Here is a 16,499-nt window from a genome sequence, read left to right on the forward strand (position 1 = left end):
CGGTACCAGAACATGTAGTAGCTGCTCATTCTGCCTCCACTCATGCTGCACTGGAAGGCTGACTCCATCTCCCTCTCGCACGGCCAGTTCCCTCATGTGTTGCTCCAAGGCCACCTGGGCAGTGACTGCTGCAGAGAGCGAGAACGAGCTCTGATCACTCCAAGAATAAGCAAAGGTTGGGCAGCACTGGTGGGGGCATTGGATGGCACAGGACCAGCAGGAGGACTGAATTGTTCTCTGTGAGCCCACCTGACAGAGATGGGCAGAGGAACAGAGCTGGGCAGAGGAACAGAGATGGTACCAGGAATCAGGGCTCATGAGGAGGGAGACACATGTTGCCCCACGCTGCCATCCTTGAGCTGGTCTTTGCAAGATGGGTTGCAGTGCCCCATGAGCAGAGTGTCCAGTCGAAGAGCAAAGCATTAGGCCCCACGATGTGGGAGCAGCAGGTCACTGCCCTGCCTGTCCCCACACTGCAGAGGAGGCAGGCTGGACAGAGGTGCTTAACTCATGGCTAGAAGAGGAAGAGGGCTGTTCCCACTGTGTGCTGCAGGACTGGGTGGGGAGGTCAGGCCAGAGGCACAGGTCAGGCTGCAAGCTGTACAGCACAGCTCCACAGAGCTGTGCAGAGCACAGGGGCATGCTCAGTTCCTGGGGGCAGGGGTGGGGGCCATCACCCCTTCCTTTCACTTACCTATCGTGGGCAATAACCCCATGCACATGGCAGTCCACATGGCCAGGCCCACTCTCTGTCGCCTCCCTCCAGCTTCTCTCTGCCAGCAGAACAGCTCTGCCCACATCTTCCCTGCCTCTGCCTCTCTGCCTGCAGTCAGTCCTAGTCCCTCTGCATCTACTCCCTCCCTCTATGGCAACAGAGAAGGCGAGAGGCGGGGGCTGGAGGAGCAGCACCAGTTGATGCTCGCTTGCCAGGAAAACATCCATTAGCCAAAAGGTGACATGTTGCTGTGGGGCCACCCGAGACCTTCCTCTGAGGAAGGACTGCAGTGTTTGTGCTGGGACTTTGGAGCTGGCCCTAGGGGTGGCAGTTTGTCCTCCCTGGGGGCCCATGTCCCTTGCTGCTGCTGAGCTGCTGCTCCTGCATGGGACCACCCGGAGCCCAGCTCTGCTTGGATAAGGGCACCCCTAGGCAGATGTGCTCCTCATCCTGCTCCCTCCACTCTGACCCAGTGTCCAACTCACTCCCCCGTGCTGATGCTTGTCCAGCTGCCTCTTCCCGTGTAAAACCTCTCCTGATGCGCCCAGGAACAAAGGCCACGTGAGCTCCAGGATACGGTTGGTTCTGAAGCTCTGGGGTAGATGTGCAGGCTCAAGACCCACAGCTCACGCCCCAAAACTCATGTGCGCAGGACTCAGCAGGGATCAAGCTGATGAGGCTCGTGGGTCGGCGCAATCCCAAGCACAACTATAGGCTGGGCGAGGAATGGATTGAAAGCAGCCCTGAGGAGAAGGACTTGGGGGTATTGATTGATGAGAAGCTCAACATGAGCCGGCAGTGTGCGCTTGCAGCCCAGAAAGCTAACCGTGTCCTGGGCTGCATCAAAACCAGTGTGACCAGCAGGTCGAGGGAGGGGATCCTGCCCCTCTACTCTACTCTGGTGAGACCCCACCTGCAGTACTGCGTCCAGCTCTGGGGGCCCCACTGTAGCCAGAAAGAAAGGCCTGTAACAAAGGCCTGCTTATATTATACATAATAAGAAAATGTAGCCAAGAAGAAAGGCCTGTAATGAAGGCCTACTTGTATTATATGTTGTAAGAAACTATTCATTATTACTTTAGGCAGAAGGCTAACGATTCTTAGAATGAGCACCTGCTACGCATCATGAGAAAAAGGAGGAGCTACAAGACCCTTCAAGGTCCTTATACATACTTTGCAGAAAGGGAGGACATTCATTGCCTCCAGCAACATCCTTATCTTGCTGAGGCGTATAGCAAACAATTACCAACACCGAAATATTGAGAAACTAGGGGAAAGGTAATTTGGGCCAGGGTCCCCACGACCACTGACCCATAAACCCCCTACCCAAATTATACCAACTACTCAAAAGATAGATGCAGAGAAAGGAACTGAGCATGCATTCTAGTTTGCATACTAGACGAAGAAATATGAACCAATTATTGTAACGGGGAGTGTACTACTTTGTAATCTTTGTAACATTTGTGTATAAATATGACAAGAGAACCAGCATTAGGTGTGCCTGATTTGAGGAACTATCTTCCTGACACCCAGCGCTGCAATAAAGGAAATGCCAGCTTCTTAATGCTAAATTGGTGTTAACGACTTTTCTTTCATTCCTGAATTTCGGTGACACCAGTACAGGACAGACATTGAGCTGCTGGAGCAGTCCAGAGGAGGGCCACAAAGCTCATTGGAGGGATGGAGCACCTCTCCTGTGAGGACAGGCTGAGAGAGGTAGGATTGTTCAGCCTGGAGAAAAGGCGGCTCCAGGGAGATCTAATTGCAGCTTACCAGTACCTGAGGGAGTCTACAGGAAAGATGGTGAGGGACTGTTTATGAAGGAGTGTAGTCACAGGACAACGGGTAGTGGGTTTAAGCTAAAGGAGGGTAGATTTAGATTAGATGTTAGAAAGAAATTCTTTACTGTTAGAGTGGTGAAGCACTGGCACAGGTTGCCCACAGAGGTTGTGGAGGCCCCATCCCTGGAAGCATTTAAGACCAGGTTGGATGAGGCTTTGGGCAATGTGGTCTAGTGCAGGGTGTCCCTGCCCGCAGCAGGGGGGTTGGAACTAGATGATCTTTAAGGTCCTTCCAACCCAAACCATTCTATGATTCTATGAATCTCTGAGAACAACCCTGAACATCTGTGGGATTCACCTCCATGCCAGCTCTGAGGCCCAGAGCCAAGACCTTGGTGCGAGGTTTGTGTTAAAGCTCTGCTGGATTTCCTGTCTCCGTGCGAACGGCACAGAAGTAGCAGGCAGAGTCCTGAGGGCGCAGGTCCCGCAGGGACAGAGATGACACCGAACGGGAATTGTCCCGGGAGGTTGTGCCTTTATGTTTCACTGCTGGGCCATAATTTGTAGTACCCGATACCCAGATGAAGGACACCCACTCGAGACTGCTACCCGGTGCCTGACGGTACCACCAAACATGATAATTCCCAAAGGGAAAGCCGGTTCCGCGGCAGGAGAGGTGCACGGAGTCCCCGGGCGCTCGCAGCCCTCCGCCCGTCTCCACCAGCCTCAGCTGCGCCCACAGCCCTGCGGACGGAGAGCGCAGGCAGCCGGGCAGGGCGCGCCCACGGCCCGAGGACGTTCACCCGCCGCCCCGGCGACACCCGCCCCGCCACAGCCACAGCCGCCACCCCCCTCTCTCCCGGCAAAGCCCCGCGACCGGGGCAAGGCCCCGCCTGCCCTCCTCGGGGCTCAGCCGCGCCTGCTGTCGGCACTGCGACCCCGACCGCGGAACGAAAGCCTCCCTCTGACTCTGCCTCTTCCTCTGCCTCTGCACCTCCCGCTTCCTCTCCCGCTCCCCCCCACGCCACCCGCTCCCCGCTTCCCCGCTAAGGAAGACGAGTGACAGGCGACAGCGCGCCCGGCGCAGGAGCAGCCGCAGCCCCGGGGCCCCGCGACAGGCAGGGCCGCCCGCGGGAGCAGCCCCAGCCCCGGCCTCGCTGCCCTCCCCGCCCGCCTCTCACCTGCCGGCCCCGCGGCCAAGGACAAGGCCAGGAGCCACGGCCCCAGCCCGCGCGCCATCACGCCCTGCCGCGCCGGGGCCGGCCGGGGACCAAGGGCCCCCCGGCAGCCGCAGAGGAGCCGAGCGGAGCCGCGCTCGGGACCGCTCCTCACCGCCCCAACGCCTCGGCCCCTCGCCGGGGCAGCGCCCACGACTCTGCCCGCCCATAGCAGAACACACCTGAACCCGCCCGGCCCGGCCCCCCGGTGCCGCGGCCCCTTCGGGGGAGAGGAGAAGGGGGGGCGCGGGGAGGGACGCGGGGCAGGGGCGTCGCCAGAGGAGGAGCGCGGCGCCCCGCGAGACCAAGGCTCCTGGCCCGCGGCTCCCAGCGCGGCCTCCGCCGCTCTCCCGGCTTGTCGCCCTGACGTCGAGCCCTGCGGAAGGGGGTCGGTGCCTCGGATAGGCCTCGGGACCCAGCCCCAGCGCCAGCGCCAGGGACGGGCTGTCGGCCCGCAGCCTCCCCTCGCAGGACCCTCCCTGTGGCCCGCACCCCCAGCCCGCCCTGGCCTCACCCCCATCCCCTGCCCGCGCCCACAAGACGGATCTGAAATAATCCCACAGACACGGGAGTCCACATAGGCAGAATTGCTCTGGCTTAGCTACGCCCTCCTTTCCCCACATTTACCCTGCCTTTACATTTGTCCCCTCTGGGCTGCCCATCTTCACTCCACTCTCTGCTCCACTCAGAGCCCTCTTACTCCCTTGGCATTTGTCCTGTCTCTCACTGCCCTGAACCCAAAATCTGAGAGGTCACAAATGGCAAAGTATTTGGAATTGCTAGGGCACCCTTCGCCGTCTTTTCCTGTCGTCCTGCCAAGATGCTACAAGGTGTCCCTCAGCTTCAGTGTGGCAATGTCCTTTTTACTGCACTTATGGTTGCTCTGGTGGAAAAAGCTCCTGTGGGAGACAGGACCCATGTGGCTGCAGCAGTCCCCTTGACATGTTCTGTGGGGAGAACAGGCCAAGCTGAGTTGTGCCTGGGCTCTGGGCGGCCCAGACCAAATTTCCTTTGGCTACCCAGTGCTACCGAACAGTGAGCACAACCCTGGAAGAACCCCATCATGATCGTCATCATCATCATTGTCATCGTCATCTTCAGCTTCATCAGCTTCATCTTCGTCTTTATAATCATCATTATTTGATGATGTCGGGACAGTGTGAGGGGTACATTTTATTAGCAAGTACAGCCTCTTGCCTCGTGAGCTGCAATGCTATTGGTCACTTAGGTATTTCTTATTTTTACTACTCTGCTTCTAGAGCAGTAAACTGTAGTCTACTAGTATTTCAAGATTTCCCCTGGGGCTGGCGGTTACCGGAAGAAATTCAAAGTGCTATCACTGTCCTCGTTGGTGGACTGGCAGGGCAGAATGCTTTGCTGCCCAACTGTGGCTGACGTCTCGGAGAAGAATCGCTTCTGGTGGTCACTCTCCAACAAGACCTGCAAACACAGGCAGAAATGTGTCTGCAGAGCAGCTTGTTTCCTTCTCTCACTTGCTCTGTATTTAAGGCTGTGTTTACCCCAAACCCTTCTGTCTTTCCAAAGAAAAGGAAAGGTCAGATATCTACTTCCATCACCCCTCTGCATTTCTCCCTGCCCTCATCTTCTTGTCAGCGCAGACCTCCTTCTAGCCTACTAGCAACTGTGGGGCACATGCATAGGAAGTGCATGAATACACCCACCTGACTGGATAAGCAGGATACATGCTGGCACAGCAAGATGATCATTTTTCCCGTCTCCAGAATCACTGTCCCTCGGGAGACAGAACAAGGCACTCTTGGCAGCACAATGAAATGGCTGCATCCTGCAGAGTGTGCCAGAGAGTGTGTAGTCACACACATAGTCACACCTCTGGGGTGAGGAGGGCAAGACTGAGGCCAATTCACCTTTTGCCTTTGCTGGTCTTTGCAGCAGAGTGTCGATGGTCTCAGCGGCTTCTTGCACTTTTCCCTGGGTTTCCCTCTCCCTTCATCAGATTTACACTGTGAGGGAACATCTCTCCCTCGCTGTAGAGTGTATCTGCTTTTGTGTGCTCTCTGTTGGTGGGAGGGCTTTTGAAAGCACAAAGGCTCCTCATAATGTTCAGGGCTCTGGGAAATGCAGGTGTAGTGTTCTTTTCAAAAGGTTTCAGGTTTCTCTTCGTGCAGCTGTTTGGTATTTCCGTGTGCATGAGGACTTGGAACAGGGAGAGGAAGGTGATAAAGGGGGGAAAAGGGTATTTTAATGGGTGAATACATAAATTCCTAGAATAAAGGGATGGATTCCTGATTCTAATGGGTTGGCTCAGTGCTGGCTGGGGCAGGGCAGGCTGGTGGGGTGGTAGAGTGGGGGGATCTGCAGCCCCATCCCCAGTGAAGCTCTACACCTGTGCCAGGCTAAGGGCTTGGGGCTCCCCAGCCGCTGCTGGCGCAGCAGAAAAGAAAGGGACCGAGACTGGGACAGGGACAGGTGCAGGAGGCAAAATCCTGGTGTTTGGAGCTGGTGAGCAGAGAAGTGCTAAGGAGCAGCCTTGGCACTGGGAACAACTGCTCTTGGGCAGCACCTTTCCCTCTCTCCAGCCTCTTGGCGAATCCACAGCCTTTGCTGTGTTTCTCATTTTGGTGGGTATTTTGCATACAATGGAGAGAGGAGCCTTCACTGCTGTGCATCTAATTCTGCAGTAATGAACTCCTCTCTCAGTCAGGGCTGCAAGGGAAGATTGGCCTTGTAAATCACAGACCCTCAGCTGAAATCTGCCCAGGTGGTGAACAAAGCAGACACTGTTCTTGGAGGACCTGGCAGTGCCCAGAAGGTACCTGTGCTCACTGCTCCCACAGGACCATTTCCAGAAGAAGGAGGGATTTCAGTGCAAGGACATGATGGTACAGGTGACTGCGACAGACTACCCAACCGATGTGAGCACCTTAAAAGCCACAACAGGAAGGAGCTGGTTTTGTGAAGTTCCTGTGGGAGGGCAACAAGGCACCCATGCTTACCCCTTTGGGCACAAAGGCAAAGTCCTGCACCTGGGGATGAACAACGCCATGCACCAGTATGTGCTGGGGACCACCCAGCTGTAAAGCAGCTTTGCAGAAAAGGACCTGGGTGGTCCTGCTGGACACCAGGTTGACAATGAGCCAGTCATGTTTCCTTGCCTCAAACAAAGAGCTCATAAAGCAAACCACATGCAAGTACTCTCTAGCAGTTGGGACAACAGCTGTGTCTTGGGCTGGTGAGGAACAGAGAGATGACTTGCAGCTATGCTGTGGCACTCCAAATGCTGTCATACTGAATTAAAATAAGAATTCAAACTGATGTCAAACCATCCTTGCTGGGGCCTGAAATCAGGAGTAGAGGAGTGTCAGCTTCGCATGGAGTATTTGCAGTAGTGGAGTGTGACCTTTGCACACAGAGGGCTGTGCTGCCATCCAGAGGGACCTCGACAGGCTGGAGAAGGAACTGACAGGAAGGAATCCCATGCAGTTCCTCAGGGGGAAGAGCAAAGTCCTGCACCTGGGGAGGAACAACCCCAAGCAGCAGGGCAGCCCCGGGGCTGCTCAGATGGAAATCACAGGCGGAGAAAAGGACCCGAGGCTTCTGCTGGACAACAACTTGACCATGAGCCAGCAATGGGCCCTGGCAGCAAAGAGGCCTGAAGGTGTCCTGGGCTGCACAGGAGCAGTGTTTCTAGCAGCTCAGGAAGGGGATCCTTCCCCTCTCCTCAACACCGCAGAACTCACACCTGGAGTACTAGGAGTAATTCTGGGCTCCCCAGGATAGGGGAGACTTGGACATACTGGGGAGAGTCTAGTGAAGGGCCACAATGGTGATTATGGGATGGTGAACTTATTACATCAGGAAAGGCCAAGAGAGCAGGGACTGTTTCCCCTGGTGAAGAGAAGTCTTGGGGGCCACCTCAACAGCACAGAGAAACATGAAGGAAGCGTGGTTGCAGAGAAGGAAGGGGTCAGTGACAGGCCAAGAGGCTATGCACACAAACTGAAAAACAGAGGGCTCCATCTGAACATCGGAAACACTTTTGCACCATGAGAGAGGTTGACCCCAGACACAGATTGCCCAGAGAGGTTCTGGAGTCTCCTTGCTTGGAGGTCTTCACATGCTGTCTGGACATGGTCCTAAGCATCTGGCTCTGGATGGCCCTGCTTGAGCAGGGGGCTTGCACCACATGACCTTCTGAGATGCCTTCCAACCTCAACCTTCCTGTCACTCTCTGAAAGACTCACAGGCACATCCACCTCTTTGCAAGTGCTACCTGCCAGGACAAAGGGGAAAACTGCAATGCAGACTTTCCTATGTAAAGTCAGTTCTTCACTGGCCTAGCAGGGAGACAAGGATGCTTAGCATAGGATTCCCCAGGGAAGGTACTGGTTTCTATTTTAGCTAGGCACATAACGGTGCCCTAGCCTCATCCATGGTGGGATCCTGATGGAGAAGAAAGCAGGATTGATATATGTGGCTGATCATTGACTATTGCTCGCATAATCAGTATGTACTTGTCCTATGCAGCATCAGTACGTGCTTGTCACGTGCAGGTGGTACAGACGTATGGTCAGTGGTGGATGAATCTTCACTGTTGTAAATCCAAGTCCCGTGCAGGTGGGGGGCTTTATCCTGGATTCTGGTTGACTGCTGTTCTGGCCATGGTCATATGCCTGGTTTCATTGGAGGGTAAATCTTCTATTGTTTTCAGATCAGTAAGGGGAGTTCTGAGCCAAGAAGAGCTGGCTTAGGTTGGGTCTTTGGGTCACCTCGACCCCAAAGTAAAAGCTCATAGTCTTATCATCTTTATCATGCTCTTGAAGGGACTTTGTCCTGGTTTCAGCTGAGAGGGTTAATTTTCTTCATCTTACCTAGCATGGGGCTATGTTTTGGATTTGTGCTGGAAGCAGTGTTGGTATAGTATAGAGATGGTTTTGTTATATAGACATGTTGTTGTTGAGCAGTGCTTACACAGAGCCAAGGCCTTTTCTGCTTCTTGCACTGCCCTGCCAGCGGCATGGCTGGGGGTGCACAAGAAGTGGGGAGGAGATACAGCGAGGACAAGTGACCCAAATTGACCAAAGGGATATTCCATACCATATGATGTCATGCTCACTTTATAAGAGGCTTGGGGAAGAGGAGGGAGTGTGGGGGGGGAAGCTTTCAGAGTGATGGCGTTTGTCTTCCCAAGTAACCGTTACGTGTGATGCAGCCCTGCTTTCCTGGAGATGGCTGAACACCTGCATACCCATGGGAAGTGGTGAATGATTTCTTTGCTTTGCTTGTGTGCGTGGCTTTTGCTTTACCTCTTAAACTGTCTTTATCTCAACCCACGAGTTTTCTCACGTTAACTTTTCCAATTCTCTTCCCCATCCTTATGGGGGGGAGTGAGTGAGCAGCTGCATGGTGCTCAGCTGCTGCCTGGGGTAAAACCATGACAGACCTCTAGGTCATTTTTACAAGAAGTGAGTAACAAATACAATGAGCAGGATTAGAGGAACCCTGCCTCCAGCCAGGTGGAGGAAAGGGACAAGGGATAATCAGGTTTATTGGACTGTGTGGACCTGATGGCCTGGCACGTGAGACCCAGAAGCGTACAAGGCCCTAGTGGACACCAGTGCACAGTGTACACTAGTGCCATCCAGCTTTGTAGGAGCAGAACCCATCTGTATTTCTGGAGTGGCAGGGGCATCCCAACAGCTAACTGCACTGGGGGCCCAAGTGAGCCTCACTGGGAATGAGTGGCAAAAGCCCCCCATTGTGACTGGCCCAGAGGCTCCATGTACTCTTGGCATAGACTACCTCCGGAGATGGTATTGCAAGGACCCAAAAGGGTACTGGTGGGCTTTGGGCATAGCTGTCTTGGAGACAGAGGAAACTGAACAGCTGTCTACCTTGCCCGGTCTCTTGGAGGACCCTTCTGTTGTGGGGTTCCTGCGAGCTGAAGAACAAAAGGTACCAATCACTACCACAACTGTGCACTGATGGCAATATTGCACCAACCGAGACTCCCTGATTCCCATCCATAAGCTGATTCATCAACTAGAGAGCCAAGGAGTGATCAGCAGAACCCGGTCACCCTTTAACAGCCCCATATGGCCAGTGTGCAAGTTCAATGGAGAGTGGAGACTGACATTAGAAGATGCTGGCGTGAATGAAGTCACACCGCTACTGGCTGCTGCTGTGCTGGACATGCTAGGACTTCACTATGACCTAGAGTCAAAGGCAGCCAAGTGGTATGCCACAGCTATATTGCCAATGGGTTTTTCTCCATCCCTTTGGTGGCAGAGTGCAGGCCACAGTTTGCTTTCATTTGGAGGGTGTTGCCTACAAGTCTGACGTGTGGCTGAGGGAGGCCCTTCCGTTGAGACACGAGGTTCAGAAAGGACCCCCTTGCTTTCTAAACTGCTTCTCAGAGAGGAGTCTAGGCTAAGTATAGTCTTAGTCCCAGACTTCGTCAATGATTTATGTCTAAAGGATTCTGTGTGTAGCCACTTATCAGAGTCCATGTTTGCCTGTCAGAGCCCCACCAAGGACTTTCACTGAAACACTTTTGCAAAGTTGAAAAAGAAAGGGAATTTATTGAGGGGACAGATGTAAAATTTTGCAATTGCAGTTTATAAATACACTTGGAAAAACTGGGCTCAAGTGAATAGTTCAGCACTTTTGTTAATGATACTGTCCCAGGGTCCCCTCTACACACCATGCAACTGATGCTACGTGGAGTAAGTGGGTCACATTGATCACACAGCTGGCTTGAATAAGAAAACCCAGTCACCCAGGAATTCTGGAAGTGATCACGGACTGGCCAGAAGTGAAAGGTTTTTGAGTATCGATAGCAGAGGGGGTGACACGTGCTGAAGAGGCCTCACTGTGTAATAAACTGCCAGAAAATGAGAAGTAATATGCCCTGTTCACTGAGGGGTCCTGTCACATCGTGGGAAAGCATCGGAGGTGGAAGGCTGCTGTTTGGAGTCCTACACGATGAGTCGCAGAAGCTACTGAAGGAGAAGGTGAATCGAGTCAGTTTGCAGAGATGAAAGCCATCCAGCTGGCTTTAAACAATGCTGAACAAGAACAGTGGCCAATGCTCTACCTCTATACTGACTCATGGATGGTGGCCAATGCCCTATGGGGGTGGTTACAGCAATGGAAGCGGAGCAACTGGCAACGCAGAGGCAAACCCATCTGGGCTGCCCCGTTGTGGCAAGATATTGCTACCCGGCTAGAGAAACTGATTGTAAAAGTACGTCACGTAGATGCCCACATACCCAAGAGTCGGCCCACTGAAGAACATCAGAACAATCAGCAGTGGGTCAGGCCGCTAAGACTGAAGTGACTCAGGCAGATCTGGACTGGCAATATAAGGGTGAATTATTTATAGCTTGGTGGACCCATGACACATCAGGCCATCAAGGAAGAGATGCCATGTATAGATGGGATCGTGACTGAGGCATGGACTTAACCATGGATGCTATTGTACAGGTCATCCACGACAACCCAAGCTGTTAAAGCCTCTCTGGTATAGAGGACGATGGCTGAAATGTAAATATGGTGAAGCCTGGCAGATTGCTTATATCACACTCCCACAAACCCACCAAGGCAAGTGCCATGTACTTACAATGGTGGAAGCAACCAACAGATGGCTGGAAACATATCCTGTGCCCCATGCCACTGCCCCGAACACTATCCTGGGCCTTGCAAAGCAAGTCCTGTGGTGACATGGCACCCCAGAAATAATTGAGTCAGAAAACGGGACTCATTTCCAAAACAACCTCATAGACACCTGGGCCAAAGAGCATGGCATTGAGTGGGTGTATCACATCCCCTACCATGCACCAGCCTCTGGGAAAATCGAACGATACAATGGATTGCTAAGGACTATACTGAGAGCAATGGGTGTTGGGACCCTCAAACATTGGGATATACAGTTAGCAAAGGCCACCTGGTTAGTTAACTCTAGGGGGTCTACCAATTGAGCTGGCCCTGCCCAATCAAATCTTCTACAGACTGTAGAAGGAGATAAAGTCCCTGTAGTGCACATGAAGAATACATTGGGGAAGACAGGCTGGGTTACTCCCAGACACATTCGTGGGGTTCCTTTTGCTCAAGGACCTGGATGCACTTGGTGGGTGATGCAGAAGGATGCAACAGTCCAATGTGTACCTCAAGATGATTTGATTTTGGGTGAGAACAGCCAATGATTTAAATTGTATGATGTTAATTGGTACATGATAATGCATATCATCGCTACTATGACTGCTATATGCCATAGTATTACAGTAAGAATTATCCAGAGAAATGAGGAATGAACTTTGATGAAAGGCAACAAAGTGCAGAGGTGATGAAACCACAACAGGCTTCTAGCAATGAGCACCCAGCAACTTCCTCAAGATTGACATCTTCAACCCACAGAGTGCGAGCATGGACTGATCAGCTACAAGCTCGGGATGCAGCATGCAGCAATCCACCATCACACACCATCTCTCCTGCCCTGAAAGACTGTTAGGACAGATGGAGCCCAAAGTCAGCGACTAAAGGAACGCAATGAACATTTTGTGGAAATTTATGACCATTGTACAGACATTTCATTGTGGTGGCCTACTAAGACAATGACATCTGTGTGTATATATCAAAAGACAGGAAAAATGGCAGGGATTAACTGCAATTGATTGTTGTTGTCTTCCTTTTTGTTTTGTTTCATCCTCTTAAATTGTCTTTATCTAAAGCAATGGCATCTTTTTTTCCCTTTTTCATTTTCAGTTCTCTCCCACATCCCACTGGGAGCAGGCAGCGAACGACGGGTTATGTGGTTGTTTTAGCTGCTTGCCAGGTTTGTGTTAAAGCTCTGCTGCATTTCCTGTCTCCGTGCGAACGGCACAGAAGTAGCGGGCGGAGTCCTGAGGGTGCAGGTCCCGCAGGGACAGAGATGACTCGGAACGGGAATCGTTCCGGGATGCCGAGGCTCGACCCTCCACTGCTACCCCGTACTTCTTTGTGGTACCCGAGTAACTGATGACGGACACCCACTCGAGACTGCTACCCGGTGCCTGACGGTACCACCGAATGTAATACTCCTCGAAGTTGAAGCCGGATCCGCGGCAGGAGAGGTGCACGGAGTCCCCGGGCGCTCGCAGCCCTCCGCCCGTCTCCACCAGCCTCAGCTGCGCCCACAGCCCTGCGGACGGAGAGCGCAGGCAGCCGGGCAGGGCGCGCCCACGGCCCGAGGACGTTCACCCACCGCCCCGGCGACACCCGCCCCGCCACAGCCGCCACCCCCCTCTCTCCCGGCAAAGCCCCGCGACCGAGGCAAGGCCCCGCCTGCCCTCCTCGGGGCTCAGCCGCGCCTGCTGTCGGCACTGCGACCCCGACCGCGGAACGAAAGCCTGCCTCTCCCTCTGCATCTCCCTCTGCATCTGCATCTCCCGCTCCCTCTCCCGCTCCGGCTCCCCCCCACGCCACCCGCTCCCCGCTTCCCCGCTAAGGAAGGCGAGCGACAGGCGACAGCGCGCCCGGCCCGGGAGCAGCCGCAGCCCCGGGGCCCCGCGACGGGCAGGGCCGCCCGCGGGAGGAGCCCCAGCCCCGGCCTCGCTGCCCTCCCCGCCCGCCTCTCACCTGCCGGCCCCGCGGCCAAGGACAAGGCCAGGAGCCACGGCCCCAGCCCGCGCGCCATCACGCCCTGCCGCGCCGGGGCCGGCCGGGGACCAAGGGCCCCCCGGCAGCCGCAGAGGAGCCGAGCGGAGCCGCGCTCGGGACCGCTCCTCACCGCCCCAACGCCTCGGCCCCTCGCCGGGGCAGCGCCCACGACTCTGCCCGCCCACAACAGAACACACCCCGCCCCGCCTGGCCCCCCGGTGCCGCGGCCCCTTCGGGGGAGAGGAGAAGGGGGGACGGGGGGAGGGACGCGGGGCAGGGGCGTCGCCAGAGGAGGAGCGCAGCGCCCCGGGAGACCAAGGCTCCTGGCCCGCGGCTGCCGGGGCGCCTCCGCCGCTCTCCCGGAGCCCAAAAGCTGACATTGTGTAAAGGACAACTAGGTGGCATTGTCAGGACACCCTTGGGTGTCTCGTCCTCTTCTTCCTGCCACGAAACTGCAAGGTGTGCCTCTGCTCCAGTCTGCTAATGCCCTCTCCACTGCAATTGTGGTTGGCCTGGTGGGAAAACTTCTTGCAGACAACGGCTCCTCCGTGGCTGCAGGAGAAGGGCTCCCCCACCCTTCCTCGGGAGCATCTGATACCTGGGCCCAACAGGATGCTGTCTCTACCAAGCCAAATGAAGGTATTGGGACCTTGGAGTGCATCATGGGATCAGTACTCACCTGGCTTTTCCCTGCATGGGAAACTTCCTCAGTTGCATCTCTTCATCCTCTAATGTGCCTGAAGGCCAGCAGGGCTGTTCACCCACTGCTTGGCTTTAACTGGCTCATGGCAACAGGCCAAACAGAAATGAGAGAAGTGGGAAACACCTGACATGTTCCAACCAAACATAAGTTGACCTGAGTGGGCACAGGCTTATATTGGGCTGCACATAGTTTGGGAGCTCCTGCAACACGCTGTGCTGCACATTTCCCTGTTGCAGGATGAACTCAGCACCAAATGAATCATAGTGGGAGAACCTGGAGGTGCCACGCACATGATGCCTGCCCCAGCGCATGTTCCTCCTATCTTTGCTACAGCTCCAGGTGCTGGGTCACTGTTAGGGTGCTTCATTAGCTAGCTAATCCAACTGCTGTTACTGCTTTGGCTCTAGTTCAGCATAGAAGGATAGCTTTAAACTGGACGTGGAGGAAGGATGAGACACTTGTGTGTCACAGCTCAGGACAGAGATAGCTGACTGATGGCACACAGTAGGAAAAGGCTTTGCTAGACCCTGGTAAAACTTGGATACAGTTAGGTGTGTGGGGGAGTCAACACAGTCCCCAGAATTGGGGCATTCGTAGGCCATCTGTAGTGCCTGATCTTCCTACAGCTGCCCTGTAGGCTAGGATAGAGTTAATTTTCACAAGGAGCTGGGAGGGGACACAGCCAGGACAGGTGGCCCAAACTGGCCAAAGGGGTATTCCATACCATATGATGTTGTCCTCATGCTCAGCATAAGAACGGGGCTAGCCGGGGAGGAGCAGCAGCTCTGGCACAGGCTGAGTGTCCCGTCATGGGGTCAGTAAATTGCATTGTGTAGCACACAGTATGTGTATATTGTTATAAGTACTGTTGTTGTTATAGTGCTCTCCCTCTGCTGTCCTAGTCAACTGTCCTTATCCCAGCCCTCAAGTTTTACCTTTTTCTTCCCATTCTCCTCCCCATCCCAGGACAGGGGAGGGGAATGGAGTGAGTAAGGGGCTGCATGGTGCTTAGCTGCTATCTGGGGCTAAGCCACAACACCTGTTCAGAAGGGAAAGTCCTGAAAAGGAAACCATTATCTCCTGTCTTGGGACTGTGACCGTCAGTTCTCCTCATTCATCATGTAGTCCAAACAGTTAAGAATTTTTCCGAGCAGTTCCCTCAGAGCATGCAAATCTTTGCATGAAGTGAGAGGCACCCTGGAGTGCTAGCTTTGGGAGGGACACCCTGAACCCTCTGGACAGTCTTACTCTGAAATCGTGCTCACAGCTGGTCTGTCCGCTGGTGGCACAGCAAATCCGCACGTTGACATCTTCAGCTGTCAGACTGCAAGCAGCTGCCCTAGCAGCATTGTCAGTTTGTAGAGCATAGGATGGTGGGATGGCATGGAATGACACAGCCGCCCTACACCAAAGTATGCAGCTGGCCCTTATAGAACAAGAACAGTCAACTTTTGAAGGTGATGACTGGCCCAGTGATGATGAAAGGCTGCTGGGCTGCTAGCTGGCTTCTGTGCTTAGGAGAGCATGCAGAGGCTGTGGGCCATGGGGCCACAAGGACACTCCTGTGATCTTTGGGCTTTGGCAGATGCAAACACACATGCTCAGAAGGTTTTGCCCCATTATATTATCATCCCTGGGCCAGAAGCTCACAATGAGAATCAAAGAACCCAGAAGATGAAAAAGCATTCATACGTGTATCAGCCAGATGAGAGTAAGAGGGAAATACAGAAATCTCAGTCTTCTAGTAAGATGCCTCTTCAATCCTCCCATGTCAGTGAGGACTGTAAAAGTCAAAACATGTTATTCAGATTGGAAGGACCATTTTTGTCCTTCTTGGTTGCTTTTGCATGACAAATTCACTATCTGGGACTTTCCTTCTCGCCCATTGACCTCCAGAAATGATATCTTGTGTGGGAATCTTGAGGATGTTGTGCTTTCCTCTCTGGACTATGATCTGTATTGCTGGAGTTTAGAAGGGTAAATCTGTGTGGGAAACTGCTGGAAAGGCAGCCAGCAGCAGCCTGAGCAGTGCTGGTCAGCATGGTCTGCATGACAGACTCAGGTGTGCTATTCTTTGGGAAATATGAGAAGAGAAGGGAAGAGAGGAGGATGGGGAGGAGGAGGAGGGGGGAGAGGGAAGTGGAGGGGAAGGAAGAGGAGGAAGGAGGAGGGAGAAGGGGAGGGGAGAGAAGGGGGGAAAGAAGGGAAGGGAAGGGGAAGGGAGAGGAGATGTTCCAGGTGGAAAGGACCTACAACGATCATCTAGTCCAAGACCCTTACCACTGCAGGGCTGACCATATTTTGAAGCAACTTATTAAGGACATTGTCCAAATGCCTGTTAAACAGTGACAGAATTGGGGCACCAAGCAGCTCTCTCTAGGAAGCCTGTTCCAGTGTTTGAGCACCCTCTCAGTAAAGAAAGGGCTCCTAATAATCTGATTTGAACCTCCCCTGGGGCAGCTTTGAAA

At 54.0% G+C, this 16,499-nt stretch overlaps 1 protein-coding gene and 1 gene segment (V, D, J or C); both read right to left on the reverse strand.

Annotated features, from left to right (window-relative positions):
* The window catches only part of LOC104638263 (M1-specific T cell receptor alpha chain-like), a 487,043-nt gene that overhangs the window by 453,314 nt on the left and 17,230 nt on the right, over positions 1 to 16,499 (reverse strand). The window lies entirely within an intron of this gene.
* Positions 12,416 to 13,365, reverse strand: LOC142605022 (Ig heavy chain V region C3-like). The segment is given in 2 exon segments: positions 12,416 to 12,870; positions 13,308 to 13,365. Coding segments are annotated over 2 exon segments (396 nt in total).

Source organism: Balearica regulorum, chromosome 24, assembly GCF_011004875.1.
Source record: "Balearica regulorum gibbericeps isolate bBalReg1 chromosome 24, bBalReg1.pri, whole genome shotgun sequence".
Taxonomy (NCBI): domain Eukaryota; kingdom Metazoa; phylum Chordata; class Aves; order Gruiformes; family Gruidae; genus Balearica; species Balearica regulorum.